The sequence below is a fragment of the Chrysemys picta genome, chromosome 3, assembly GCF_011386835.1.
Source record: "Chrysemys picta bellii isolate R12L10 chromosome 3, ASM1138683v2, whole genome shotgun sequence".
Classification (NCBI taxonomy): domain Eukaryota; kingdom Metazoa; phylum Chordata; order Testudines; family Emydidae; genus Chrysemys; species Chrysemys picta.
This window is the reverse complement of record NC_088793.1, coordinates 8,177,690-8,191,816: the sequence shown is the minus strand read 5'-3', so window position 1 is coordinate 8,191,816 and position 14,127 is coordinate 8,177,690. Positions and strand designations below refer to the sequence as shown.

Here is a 14,127-nt window from a genome sequence, read left to right as displayed (position 1 = left end):
AGGGTCTGATCCATCAACTTTTGCACAATGAGAATATCCCTCCTATAATAGAAATTAATATTAACTTTTTGTAAAGAATGCTCTTCCTGTTGGGTGTTAGAGCCTTTTCTCTCTGCTTTCTGCTACTGATGCAACTTCTGCATAGATCAGAATAGCTCATGGGTTGTGGAACAACAAAACTTTCTGGGGCTTTGTGGGTTAAGAAATAAGTTGTCTAGCGGGAGTTGAGTGCATGCAGTGCACACTTGAGAACACTAGAGGGCAGTGTGAGAAGGTCATCTGGAGAGCGAATAACTGGAGGACGTTTGGGTTTTGAGAGCTAGTGTAAAGAATCCTGTTTAATCCTATCGACTGCCTGTTCACTTGCCAAAATGCCTGTCGCTTAATCTGCATTTAAGCTCATTTTTTAAATAATATGCTTACTCTATGTGCCATCATGTAACTCCCGGTAAGAACCTCTATTGGCTACTCAGCCAGAAACCTCAACTAACTTTATTAAACTCACAGCTTAAAAAGCTTTGACTTTAAGGGGATGTTATTAAAGCCGAATGCCAAAAATGTGCCTGCCTCTTGAATTCTGGGGCTTTTTGGTAGGTTTCAGGCATGTAGCAACAAACACAAAAAATAAGCTACATTTTGGTTTGTTGTTGTAGGATCAGTGCACAGTTGGTTTTAGTCAAATGAATTGTTGCAGCCCTAAGATCAATGCCTTGTTCAAGATAGGTCAAGTCTGTGGCCTCTCCACCTTGCCCACATTCTACTGGTTTGATAATATAATGTCTACTTCGATGTCTAGTTGGCAGCCGATATTAAGCGGAGTGCCCCAGGGGTCGGTCCTGGGGCCAGTTTTGTTCAACATGTTCATTAATGATCTGGGTGATGGGATGGATTGCACCCTCAGCAAGTTCACGGATGACACTAAGCTGGGGGGAGAGGTAGATACACTGGAGGGTAGGGATAGGGTCCAGAGTGACTTAGACAAACTGGAAGGTTGGGCAAAAACAAATGTGATGAGGTTCAACAAGGACAAGTGCAGAGTCCTGCAGATAGGACAAAAGAATCCCATGCACTGTTACAGGCTGGGGACTGACTGGGTAAGTGGCAATTCTGCAGAAAAGGACCTGGGGATTACAGTGGACGAGAAGCTGGATATGAGTCAACAGTGTGCCCTTGTAGCCAAGAAGGCTAATGGCATATTGGGCTGCATTAGTAGGAGCATTGCTAGCAGATTGAGGGAAGTGATTATTCCCCTCTATTCAGCACTGGTGAGGCCACATCTGGAGTATTGCATCCAGTTTCGGGCCCCCCACTACAGAAGGGATGTGGACAAATTGAAGAGAGTCCAGTGGAGGGCAACGGAATTGATTAGGGGGCTGGGGCACATGATTTATGAGGAGAGACTGAGGAAACTGGGCTTATTTAGTCTGCAGAAAAGAGGAGTGGGGGGGATTTGATAGCAGCCTTCAACTACCTGAAGAGGGGTTCCAAAGAGGATGGAGCTTGGCTGTTCTCAGTGGTGGCAGATGACAGAACAAGGAGTAATGGTCTCAAGTTGCAGTGGGGGAGGTCTAGGTTGGATATTAGGAAACACTCTTTCACTAGGAGAGTGGTGAAGCACTGGAATGGGTTACCTAGGGAGGTGATGGAATCTCCATCCTTAGAGGTTTTTAAGGCCTGGCTTGACAAAGCCCTGGCTGGGATGATTTAGTTTGGGGTTGGTCCTGCTTTGAGCAGGGAGTTGGACTAGATGACCTCCTAAGGTCTCTTCCAACCCTGATATTCTATGATTCTATATCAAAGTTAGGGCCTATTAGATAAACCTTTATAAGTTCACAGACCACTGGCCTGAACAAGTGTTGGAGCCGTTACTGTCTTTTAGGTCCACACAGTTGCTTGTTCATGCTAAACAGTGTGGAATTCTTGTTCTGTAGCAAAAATTCCTTGATGTGCCAAGCAGTGTATTTAAAACAAAGGATGAATTTGAGAGGGCTGGTTGGGTCTCAGGAAGGTCTTTCCCATTTTCCTCTCCCACCCCTTGGTATTTTCCCCAAGGCCCATGGAGATTGTATATAGCCTCTTAATACCTCACCAAGCATCTGCCAGAGGGGGTTTGCTACAGTTCACAAGGGTTTGTCTTCACTAACGAGTTAACAGGAGGTATAGCGCCACTGTTCCTGTTAGCTCGACCCCCATCAGCTCATGCGTAGTGGTGGTAATAAGGTGAGTTGGCTGTCATGTCTTAGGGGTATAGGGCAGACCTCGAGTGAGCTTCACTCAAGAGCTGCTGACTCAAGTTATCAGCATGTGGAAGCAGGCTTAGAGACTAAGGCATTGTCTGCTCACATAGTTACACCATGGTAGTTAAAGTGTGTTTTTCAACTAGTTAAAGTAATCCAACCCCCTGTGGGGATGCTTTTAATTGGTTTAAACCTGCCTTATATGGATTTAGCTTAATTTGGTAAGGAATTAATTTAAGCTAAGTCACCTACATGCCAAAACAGCTAGATAAGTTTTTCTTATGTGTGATGTGTGTTTTGTTTTTGTTTTGTTTTATTTTTTTCCAGTTGGACCTGAGCTAGGAGTTAAATTGCCGGGTCTTAGACTACAGTGAATTTTACAGCTGAGTTATAACCCAGCTAAAATAGTGGTTGATGATAAAACCATTGACACGACTGTAACTATGGAAATCCAGAATGTGTCCCTATGATTGAACCACTTCCAGGAAAAAAACTTTGGAAGCTTTTTCATTGCTATGTGATAGACTGCAAGCAGGCCACCATAGGCTCTGCAGTAGGTGCTGTATCGAACTGTAAATAGCACAATTAGCAGTTACTTTGACTGATTCCAGAGGGAGGCCTCAGTGTACCATGAAAGCAATTTGAGCATGACTTGCCTTTCCATCAGCCACGTGAGCGCTTCACGAGAAGTAAGGGTGAAAGGTGCCCCTATGCAGAGGGCCAGCTCAAGGCCTGTGCACTGCATGAGTCCTCAGAACACCATTTAAGGATAGTGAAAGCACAAGGCTGGGAGTCAGGAAATCATCTCAGCTCTGCCACTCTTTCACTGTGTGACCTTGGAGCAAAGTCATTACACATCTTTGTGTCTCAGTTTCCCTGTCTGTAAAAGGTGGGGGGTAATGGTACCTACCTCCCAAGGGTGTTGCAAGGATTAATTCATTAACGTTGGCACAGTAACTCACACGATGGGGTGCTCATCTCAGTTGGTTGAGTCTAGGTGATATTATAATACAAATAATAAATAATGATAACGAGGATGAGATTTCAGTCAGCATGTTGGTTTCATGTCCTGGTGTGTTTGGTGAGTTCCCCATTCTTTTTGTTTAGCAGTTGCTGTCAGAGCTCACAGTGCCTGGTCTAGAGTCTTATCTAAAAGGGAATCAAACAAATAACACAGAGAAAACGCTTCCCTTGGATCCAGTACTTACCAGTCATGATTCTGGCATAAGAATGGCCATACTGGGTCAGTCAAATGGTCTATCCAGCCCAGTATCCTGTCTTCCGACAGGCTGGTGCCAGATGCTTCTCAGGCAGTGAACAGAACAGAGCAATTATCTGGTGATCCATCCCCTGTCATCTAGCAGTCAGAGGTTTAGGGACACCCACAGTATGGAGTTGCATCTATGACCATCTTGGCTAATAGCCTATTGATGGACCTGTCCTTTATGAACTTGTTTAATTCTTTTTTGAATCCAGTTATAGTTTTGGCCTTCTCAACATCCCCTGGCAATGAGTTCCGTAGGTTGACTCTGCACTCTGTGCAGCAATACTTCCTTTTGTTTGTTTTAAACCTGCTGCCTATTAATTTCATTGGTTCTTGTGTTATGTGAAGGAGTAAATAACACTTCCTTATTCACTTTCTTCCCATCAGTCATGATTTCTCTATCATATCCCCCCTTAGTCACCTCTTTTCCAAACTGACCAGTTCTAGTCTTTTTAATCTCTCCTCATATGGAAGTTGTTCCATACCCGTAATCATTTTTGTTTCCCTTCTCTGTACTTTTTCTAATAAATCTTTTCTGAAATGGAGCAACGAGAACTGCACACACTATTCAAGGTGTGGTTGTATCATGCATTTATGTATTGGGATTATCTATCCCTTTCCTAATGGTTCCTAACATTGTTAGCCTTTTCAACTGCCACTGAGCAGATGTTTTCAGAGAATTATCCACAATGACTCCAAGAACTCTTTCTTGAGCGGTAACAGCTAATTTAGACCCCATCATTTTGTATGTAGCGTTGGGATTATGTTTTCCAATGTGCTTTACTTTGCATTTATCAACACTGAATTTCATCTGCTATTTTGTTGCCCAGTCACCCAGTTTTGTGAGATCCCTTTGTAACTGTTTGCAGACTGCTTTGGACTTAACTATCTTGAGTAGTTTTGTATTGTCTGCAAACTTTGCCACCTCACTGTTTACCCCTTTTTCCAGATCATATCCCTGAGAGAACCTTTCCTCTTACCCCATGACTGCTTACTTTGCTTAAGAGCCTTTGGTGAAGGACCTTACCAAAGGCTTTCCAGGTACATAGGCTCAGGTTTTCAAGCGCTTGGAACACACTGCAACACTTACAGGCAGATTTTGAGAGTTCAGTATGTTGAGTGCATGTTGGGAAAACCTGGCCATTTGTTTTTGGCACTGAACTATTCTAACCATCACGGATGACAAATGTTTTTGAAAATCTGGCTTTTGTGCTCAGTAGGTGCTACTTCGCTATAGGTAATTGTGTAGAGTCCTGTTAGCACTATTAAGTCATCTTCTTACTTGGGCTGTCAATAGTTAATTTTCTCACTTAGTGTAAGCTTAGTTTAACATCACGGATTGTAGCATTTTGTTGTGCCGAGAAGGGCTTGTTGGATTGGTGTTATGTAGCTTCACTGCGGCTATTCTGGTTCCTTAGCCTGGGGAAAGGGTTTTCCCTTTGCCTTGCAGTCTGGTGGTTTTAGCCGAGCTACCGTTCTTGATCTTTGAAGAAGGTAATTTCATGCTGGAGCAAATTTGGGGGTGGGGAATTTATTCACAATGCCGTCAGTGTGATCAGTAATTCTGTGTAATCCCCCCTTGCTTCTTGCACTTCCACCCTCTGTGCATTTATGTAGGGGCAGACCTCGATCTCGTCCTAATGTGAGCGTGTGCATTTTCTGTACTCGCCACCTACACAGTGGTATCACTTTAAAATCAGATGCATCCTCTACTGGGGGCGACGGGAAGGCTATATCCTGCCCTTGCAGTGTAGTAGACTCTGATTTCATAGAGCCTGGTTCAACAGCAGTGGTTGTGTTCAGCCAGCAGCTGCTCTGCAGGGAGCCAGACCACTTGCCTTCAGAATCCTCCTTGAAAGGGAGGAGATCATGGCTCCGTGTAGCCGCTGTGTGGCAGCGAAGTTGATGGAGATGTGGTCTAGGGAGCTGCCAGTGCTGGGGACCCGAATGATCTTTGGAGGGACAGGCCTGTCGGGTGAAATGTCCTGGAACGCGCTGACTCATGAGTGATTTATCAGCTGCTGCTGTGACTGAGGGGAGGGGAAGAAGGTTCTTCTGGCTGATGCACTGGATGGGGAGTCAAGAGAACTGGGTTCTATTCCTGGCCCTGCCACTGACTCACTGTGTGGCTGGGCAAGTCAGAGCACCTCTCTGCCTCAGTTTCCCCCTCTGTTACACAGAAATAACAATACCTGTAGTACCTACCTCACAGTGGTGGTGTGGGGTGTAATTCATCAACCCTGGAATTCCTTGGACATGTTAAGCTATAGAAGTGCAAAGTGTTATCACACCACTGTCAAAGGGATAGTGTGGTCCAGTGAGTAAGGCAGTGCACTGGGACCCAGGAGACCCGGCTTGTAGCCACCAACCTGCTGGGTGACACCGGGTAAGTCATTTCACCTCTCTGTGACTCTGCTCCCCCTCCCACCCATGTCTGTTTCAACTGTAAACTCTTCCAGCACTTTTACTCTGGGTGCCTAGCAAATGCACATAGCAAATGCTGATGATGAGGGTCAGGCAGAGAAGTCTGATCCTTAGCGTCCACCATTTGAAATGTTCACTTGTGATCACAGTCTGTGACAGTCTCTCTTTTCCCCTCTCCCTCACCACAGTAAATGGAGTTCCTTGGCCTCAGGAAGCAACCAGACGCAGCAGCCATACCTTCAGCTGCCGGATGCTGATCCGTCCCCCTGATGAGCTGGGTGCGGAGAACCAGGAGGCTCGCCAGCGCTATGAGGTGATGCAGTGCTTCACCGTGTCCCAGCCCAAATCGATCAAAGAGGAAGGAGAAGGTAGGGCAGAGGATCATTTATTTCAAACCCTGCTTGATTGCTTTGTGCTGCGTCTTGGGGAAGGGAAGGAGGCTGGAGTGGGAAGAGAGGACGAACTGCCCTCTACTGTCCTTATGCAGGACTTCCTTCCAGGAGATTGTAGTTCTTGCCGAGAGCAGTCTCGGAGAGTTCACTTTCAGCCTGCCCCGTTTGCTGTTGCATTTGGGACGGCTGGCAGTGCAGTGGCACAGGATCAGTCGCACAAGTCCTTCTCCCCAGAGGGCCTTCCAAGGGTTTGGCCTCCTCAGCACAGGCCTGGCACAGCGTGGGAAATGCAGACGGGGCAAGTGGGAACGCATTTAGAGGAGTTTGATGTTTGTCATTGGTTCTCCTCCCTCCTCTGTTTTTTATTCCAGATTAAACCACATTTGGAGCCTTTAAGTCCTTTCTGAGCACTGTGCCGAGCCCCAGGGGTTGGCAGTGCTGTGGTGTTCAAACGCCTGGGGTGAAACGTGTGGGAAGAGCTGGTGGAAATGAGGCTCTAAGCCTGTGTCAGTCTTGCAGAGAAGTCACCGGCACAAGGTCTCCTTGCCCTCCTTAACCTGGAGGGGAATGGAAAGTGCTAGTGAAATTTAATTCACCTGCTGAACAATGCAGAAATCCAAAAATTTGCAAGGCTGCTTTACGCTGCCACCGGGCGACACCCCTCCCACCCTCCCCCATGCAGAGCCAGAGTGAGGCCTGTGCACCATAGTGTGTGGGACTGAAGTGGGGAGCACAGGTCTCATGCCGGCCCTTTGCCCCAACAGTGAGAACAGTCTCCAACTCTCTTACATTATCCATTTCCTGTTGTCTGGATCGATGCTGTCCAGTCAACAAGCCTTTACCCTCCCTCCCTAAGCAGAGATGGGGACAAGCTGCCCTTCCGAGCATCAGGGGAACTCACAATGGAGCATGTTAGGTAGAAATTAAGGAAAGGGAAAGGTAGATTGATTGGTATGAACAGCTGCTGCACAGGGAGCTCTGTCACTGCAGAATAATGGTGGGAGTCCCACTCCTGGGGGTGAGTAAGACTGGACCAGACTGCACGGCACAGTCCTGCCCTGATCCCCAGTGGGTGGACTCGATGCCCTAGTACAGGGGGAGTCAGTAGGTGGACCACAGGCCAAATCCAGACCGCCAGGTGCTTTAGAACAGACTGCAACATCTTTTTGTTTACTTCTTATCATAATTGTTGTTATTTTTGTATTCTTTTCTCTGGCGTCTGGACCTTGACTATACCTTGACCAAGAAATTTGGATCTTGACAAAAAATAATTGATTCCCCCTGGCCTAACGGGTCTTCTCTAGCTCTAATTTCTGTTACTTTTAGCTGATGCCCCCAGTGGGGCCTGGAGTGTTTGAGAATTGTTGCAGCGCTGCATTGCCAGTGAGTTTCAGGCCCCAGTCGGATCTGTACGGGTGCGCCTCTGCTCAGGCTTCTGATGCTCATAAGGGTCACCCGGTACCGATCCGATTGCAGGATCAGGGCCATAGTGCGTATCCGCCACTGATCTCCAAATGGTAGAGCAAACCAGCCTTCTTGCAAAAAACCTGAACCCTCATTTCTGTGTCCCAGCCATTATTTTCCAATGCATTAACTGAATTAATCCATTGCAGCTTACTCAGGAGATCATGATTGGAAGGAATAAATTACAGTATTTTATGACCAGATACTTTCCTTGGAGCCAACAGTTGTTGGCTTTCAGTGCTGACTTTTATTGTGTGGTGCTGCCAGATCTGAAAGGTCTTACAGTGAGTTCCTCCAAACAATGGAGTTCTTTTCTCTCCAGCAAACATCGTAGTGCTTATAGAGAGCTCTGTTGTTTTGAAGGCCTAGGTGACAGGCCAGGTAAAGGCATCCAGAGTAGGATGTGGCTGTCGAGTACAACAATGCTATTTTCATTAAAACATTGAATTGTAAGTGGTTTCTATAACCCTGGACTCACACTTTCCCACTCTCCCCACCATGTTCTGTTACGGCAGATTTCCAATCCTGTCTGATATGCATTGCACGGAGATTACCTCGACCTCCAGCTGTCACCAGTTCAGAATCTTTCATGACCAAGCAAGATACTACAGGTACTGTTCTCAGTGAGCTTCGGGGAGTTTTATGCTGGGGGATGCAGAGCATTGTGCTGGGGTAGGTGCCATCTTTGCAATCAAAATGCTTCCAGGCTAACAGCATCTTTGTTCCGCAAGAACTGTTAAGATGATGTAGTTGCAGATGTAGCATGGTCCCAGCATTTCATCCATCCAGTAAGATAGTGCCACAGGGTGCTAAACTAAAACAGTCTGTAAGGATGGCTGGCTAGCTTCAAGGGGCATACTTCCCCCTTAATTAAAATGGATACTTGTATATTACACAGTTTTCCAGAGGGTAGTGAAGTTTCAATACAAAACTGGTGAACGGATGAGAAATGCTCGATTTCTGGTGGGTCCCCTAGGTATTCATGAATGAGACAAGTTGCACTGTGTGCATGTTCCTCTCTTATTGTTCTCTTCATGTCCACAATCGGTCAGTCATTTAGTAAAGCTGCCTGGATTTCAGTATCCTCTATAGGCAGATAACTCCTTGGGCTTGTATTTCATTTTTCTGATCTGTGTAAGGACATCCCTAGTGTTACCGCTGATTGCCTGGCTGGTGTCACGTTGGATGGATCTGTTTTTTGTGATGCTGAATTTAAACTAGAGAGAGGTCTTGTTGATGAGGGTAACATGCAGATGTCTTTATTGATGATCTTTTGGGGCCTCCCTACTATGTTACTCCAGTTTTATGCCAGTATAACCTAGGCTAGGCTCAGCCCACTGTACAAACTTTGAGTATAGCGTCTAATTTTAGTTGTGAAAGCTCATTTCGAATCAAAGTACACCCCTACCCCGATATAACGCGACCCGATATAACACAAATTTGGATATAATGCGGTAAAGCAGCGCTCCGGGGGGGCGGGGCTGCACACTCCGGTGGATCAAAGCAAGTTTGATATAACGCGGTTTCACCTATAGTGCGGAATGATTTTTTGGCTCCCGAGGACAGCGTTCTATCGGGGTAGAGGTGTATATGTGCGCCTCTAGCTCTGTGTGTACCTCTATACACATGCCACACCGGGAGGGTAAGAGTGAGAGCTGTATAAGTGACTTCTTTTGCACTGCTTCTGTATCTGAATAATGTGAATTTTCTTTCCACCCAGGTAAAATTATCTCCATTGACACCAGTTCCCTAAGAGCCGCAGGCAGGACTGGCTGGGAGGATTTAGTGCGGAAGTGCATCTATGCTTTCTTCCAGCCTCAGGGCAGAGAGCCATCTTATGCCAAACAGCTATTTCAAGAAGGTAACAGGCTTCTCTCTTTGCTGTGCTTTACCTTGCATATTGAGCTGGGTGGCTTCAGTCAGAAGCTGATGCGTAATCCTTGTTGCTGGATAAGTGCTTTCTTGAAAAAAAGGAATTCTGCACTAATAATAAAGTGCCAAAGAAGTAGCAGAAAGGGCTCAGTAGCACAGAAATGGCTCCTGCAACTGTAGAGGCTGGCTGGGGATGTCACAGCATTCAGCAAGCTGCCATTCACATCCCAGCACTGCTACAGTGACTTGCTTAGGGGATATGATTGGCCCAAAACTCATGGGTGTCATGCCAGGCTAGAGGTTCGTTCACACCCTTCTGCAAATAATGAAACGAGACAAACTTCCAAAGACCCACTGTAGTCATTGCATTAAAACCAGAGGGTGATTTTTTTTTTCCCCCTCCCACACTCCATGCGCACACATCAGACCCAGTGTCAAAGTCCCATGCCTGATTTTCAAGCTCTCTTCCTTTTCGATAGTTTTTTTAGAAGGGTTTTCCTCTGATCGTGGTAGTGATTTAGGATATTGTTCCCTCTGGGGGTTTGTCATGGAAGCTTGATGCACTGTTGGTGAGGACACTAACAAAGGAAGTCTGGAAGACAGAATGTCTCATAGGGAGGTTGGCTGAGCATCGAGAAGGATTTAATTCGGCCAGTGCTGCAGTGGTTAGTATCCTGTTGTAGCTCTCAGTACCTGGCTTGGATTCATCAGGGTACACTGTGTATGTACTGTACACTGGTGATTGAATAATTGGCCTTTCTGCGCTATAGCACTGTATGCTCAAGGACAGTGCTTAATGGATTTAAATAGAAGTACATTTATAAGGCAATCAATTACAGCTCAGCCATTCCTGGCCCACATTGTGCCCCATGTCCCTGCCTATAACAAGCAGCATTGAGAAGTTAACTTGCATCACACCACCCTTCAGATCTTCCTGAAACACCCGCTGCAACTAGGGTGACCAGATGTCCCAATTTTATAGGGACAGTCCTGATATTCTGGGCTTTGTCTTATATAAGCACCTATTACCTATAGCAGGGGTCGGCAATGTTCGGCACGCAGCTCGCCAGGGTAAGCACCCTGGCGGGCCGGGCCAGTTTTATTTACCTGCTGACGTGGCAGGTTCGGCCGATCACAGCCCCCACTGGCGCGGTTCACCGTCCTGGGCCAATGGGGGCGGCGAGAAGCGACGCGGGCGAGGGATGTGCTGGCCGCGGCTTCTCGCCTCCCCCATTGGCCCGGGACAGCGAACCGCAGCCAGTGGGGGCCGCGATCAGCCGAACCTGCCGCGTCAGCAGGTAAATAAAACTGGCCCAGTCCGCCAGGGCAAGCACCCTGGCGAGCCGCGTGCCGAACGTTGCTGACCCCTGACCTATAGGATGGTCTAGATAATACTTAGTCCTGTCATGAGTGCAGGGGACTGGATTAGATGACCTCTTGAGGTCCCTTCCAGTCCTATGATTACCCCCTTGCCACCTGTCCTGATTTTTCACACTTGCTATCTGGTCACCCTAACTGCAATACACTGGGTTAGTGCAGCTGAAAATGGCGATGTAAACATCATATGGCAGTGAAGAACAGTGCAGCGAGACTACCTGGATTGCCATAACTTCACTGGAGGATTATTTTTGACTTCCGTTGTTTGCACACTAATGGCGGGATCCTTGTTAAAATACACAGAGCACAATTGGGCCGGGGGAGGAAGGGAAGGTGCAAAGGTGGCTGCAAACTCTGCGTCGCTATCCTCGCATGCGCACAGAGGGATGGTGGAAGTTAGTCCCCTACTACCTTCCCCACCATCCTGCACCCCCCCACATTTCCCCTTGAAAGTTTTGTGAGCCCTGTCTGAATTGCTAAGCAGATGGATGGATCACGTCTGGTTTGTTTTCCCCCCAGTGATGACACGTGGCACGGCCTTCAGTCCGTCGTATAGATTCACGCTGAGCGACGGGACGGTACTTAGCGCCCACACCAAGTGTAAGCTCTGCTATCCTCAAAGCCCAGAAATGCAGCCTTTCATCATGGGCATCCATATCATTGACAGGTGAGTCCCAAGAACTTGGGGTGAAATCGCCGGTAGCTTGCAGAGCCTGGGACTTGTCCTGGATCCTCGGCTGTGGCTGGGGAGTGCACAGCACGGCTCGGGAGTAGGGACAGTCTGGAGGCTGCTGTGAGCTAGATCAGCTGCCAATGCATCTAGGAGCCTGTAAGTGCGGTCAGGGATCAGTGTCAGCGGCAGGAAGGGTGACGGCTTAGGAGTCCCAGTGCTGATTCTATGCCAGTGGTGGCTGGGGTGATCCTCTCATGCTGGTTTTGGGGCTGCAGTCCCACCGCTAGCCGCTGCGCTGCGGGAGCTTAGTCCATATGTTTGAAAGCCAAGGCAGCAAAAGTTCACTAAAGTTTGGCTATGTCTGTGGCTTGGCAGTTCTGTCTGATGCTTATGCAGCACCATGAATCCACACGGCACTTTACCAGCATGGCTAAGGCTCATGCCCCGCCCCGGAGAACTTGCACTCAAACTCGTTCAGGAGGAAGAGGTTGTTAAAGAACAGGAGAGATGGGGGAACTTACCGTGTGCTAAAGAAATGCAACCAGATGGAGGAGGGGAAAGAATTACATTCTCCCAGCACTCTCCTCTTCCTGCCAATGGGAGAGCACACAGCCCAAAGTAGACCTTCCCTTCTGAGATAGATTTGTAGCCCCTCTGTTGCCACAGTGCTGCGCAATCCATGAAGTACCTACAGAGATCAGTGTAGCTGCTCCCTCCACAAACGCTACTGAAATATGCTCTCTTTCCTCCTGGGATCCTAGTGTAGTGGTGGGGCTAGGAAAGACTGTGAAAACACCGTATCTTACAAGCTGCAGCTGTCAGACTTACCAGGCCTGATGTGTCTATGTGATAGCTTAATCCCAAAGAGGCTGGAAAAGTTTAGTTGAGCTGTACTACAGATTTAGTTGAGTCGTCTTCTGAGTTCTCTCCCCACCGCCCACCCCCTCTGTCTTTTGTTTCTTCCAGGGATCACCACATGCTCTCTCCTCAAGAGAACACTAACTCTGGAATGCCCCTTCCCCGTGTCAGCCCTGCGCTGCACCCTAGCATGTCCCCAGGGCAAGGCATGGCTCTCTCGTCCGCCATCCCTCCATCCAACAGTGGCATGTTGGCGACCAATGTAAATCAGCAGCCAGGCTCTGGCCTCCACAGCAGCAATTCCAGCACCGGCCAGACAAGCTTTGGGTGTTCACCTGGGAATCAGATCGGAGCCAATGTTGCCTTAAGCCAGGGACAAGCTGGTCCCCAGAACAATAACCACCTTTTAAACCTCAATAGCTCTCCCATGAATAGTCCAGGGATTACCCCAGCACAGTTCATGTCTCCTAGGCATCGGGTTAGCCCAGGATTGGTACCAAGGCCCAGAATGCCAAGCAATCCTTTCTCGCCTACCATGCACTCCCCTGTGGGCATGGCGAGCAGTGGCTGCAGCAGCGGTGGCAGCAGCAACAGGCCTTTCCCCAATGCCCCGATAAACTCTATGCAGGGGCTTAACGAAGGCCCCAGCACCCCCATGGGGTACTCCACGCCACCGCCCATTCTGAGGCAGCCGAGCTCCCAGAACTCGCCCGGTCGGCTCAGCATGCAGCCTGTGAAAACGGAGCCGAAAGACAGCAAGGAGATTGCCTCCATCCTGAGCGAGATGATTCAGTCTGACAGCGGCTCGAGCGATGGCAAGCCGCTGGACTCAGGCCTGCTACATGCCAGTGACAGACTCTCGGAGGGAGACGCCAAGTGCTCCCAAGCCACCAGCCACAAGCTGGTTCAGCTCCTGGCCACAACGGCAGAACAACAGCTGCGGCACACTGATGCAGATACTAGCTGCAAAGATCCCTTATCCTGCACGGGTGCCTCTGGGAACCCTCCAGGCAACACGTGTCCCTCTTCCCATAGCTCCCTCACAGAGCGGCACAAGATCTTACACCGGCTCTTGCAGGAGGGCAGCCCCTCCGACATCACCACTCTGTCCATGGAGCACGACAAGAAGGATACCGCGCCAAATGCTGCCGCCACCCCTACCTCTCAGAGTCAGATCCCGGGGACCCCTGAAATCAAACTGGAGCCGGAGGCCTTGAAGAAAAAGGAGTCTAAGGACCATCAGCTCCTACGCTACCTACTAGACAAGGATGAGAAGGACCTTGCCGCGGTCCCGGCCCTGAGTCTGGACGATGTGAAGGTGAAAGTGGAGAAAACGGAGCAGATGGATCCGTGCAATACGACTCCGGCCCCGCTGACTAAGCCCCCTACTGCAGAGGAAGTGAAGCTAGAGTCGCAGGGCCAGGTGGGTTTGACCTTTAGAATCCATGCTGTTTACCTAGGGTTAGCATTTAACACCAGTTAAATTAAAGGCGAATCTCTTTTAGCTGGTAGTGGTCTGAGGCTTGTGACAGACCGACAGAGACACGCACACACACCCTTTAGCAG

The 14,127-nt window shown here is 48.4% G+C and overlaps 1 protein-coding gene across 21 annotated transcripts in view; it reads left to right on the top strand.

Moving 5' to 3' along the window:
* NCOA1 (nuclear receptor coactivator 1) overlaps positions 1-14,127 on the top strand; it is a 338,341-nt gene that overhangs the window by 261,380 nt on the left and 62,834 nt on the right. For all 21 annotated transcript variants that reach the window (XM_042848879.2, XM_042848877.2, XM_042848881.2 and 18 more), the window contains 5 exons: positions 6,114-6,293; positions 8,297-8,392; positions 9,502-9,642; positions 11,550-11,697; positions 12,670-13,984. In XM_042848879.2, the coding sequence (XP_042704813.2) occupies positions 6,114-6,293; positions 8,297-8,392; positions 9,502-9,642; positions 11,550-11,697; positions 12,670-13,984 (1,880 nt within the window). The remainder of the gene's footprint in view (positions 1-6,113; positions 6,294-8,296; positions 8,393-9,501; positions 9,643-11,549; positions 11,698-12,669; positions 13,985-14,127) is intronic.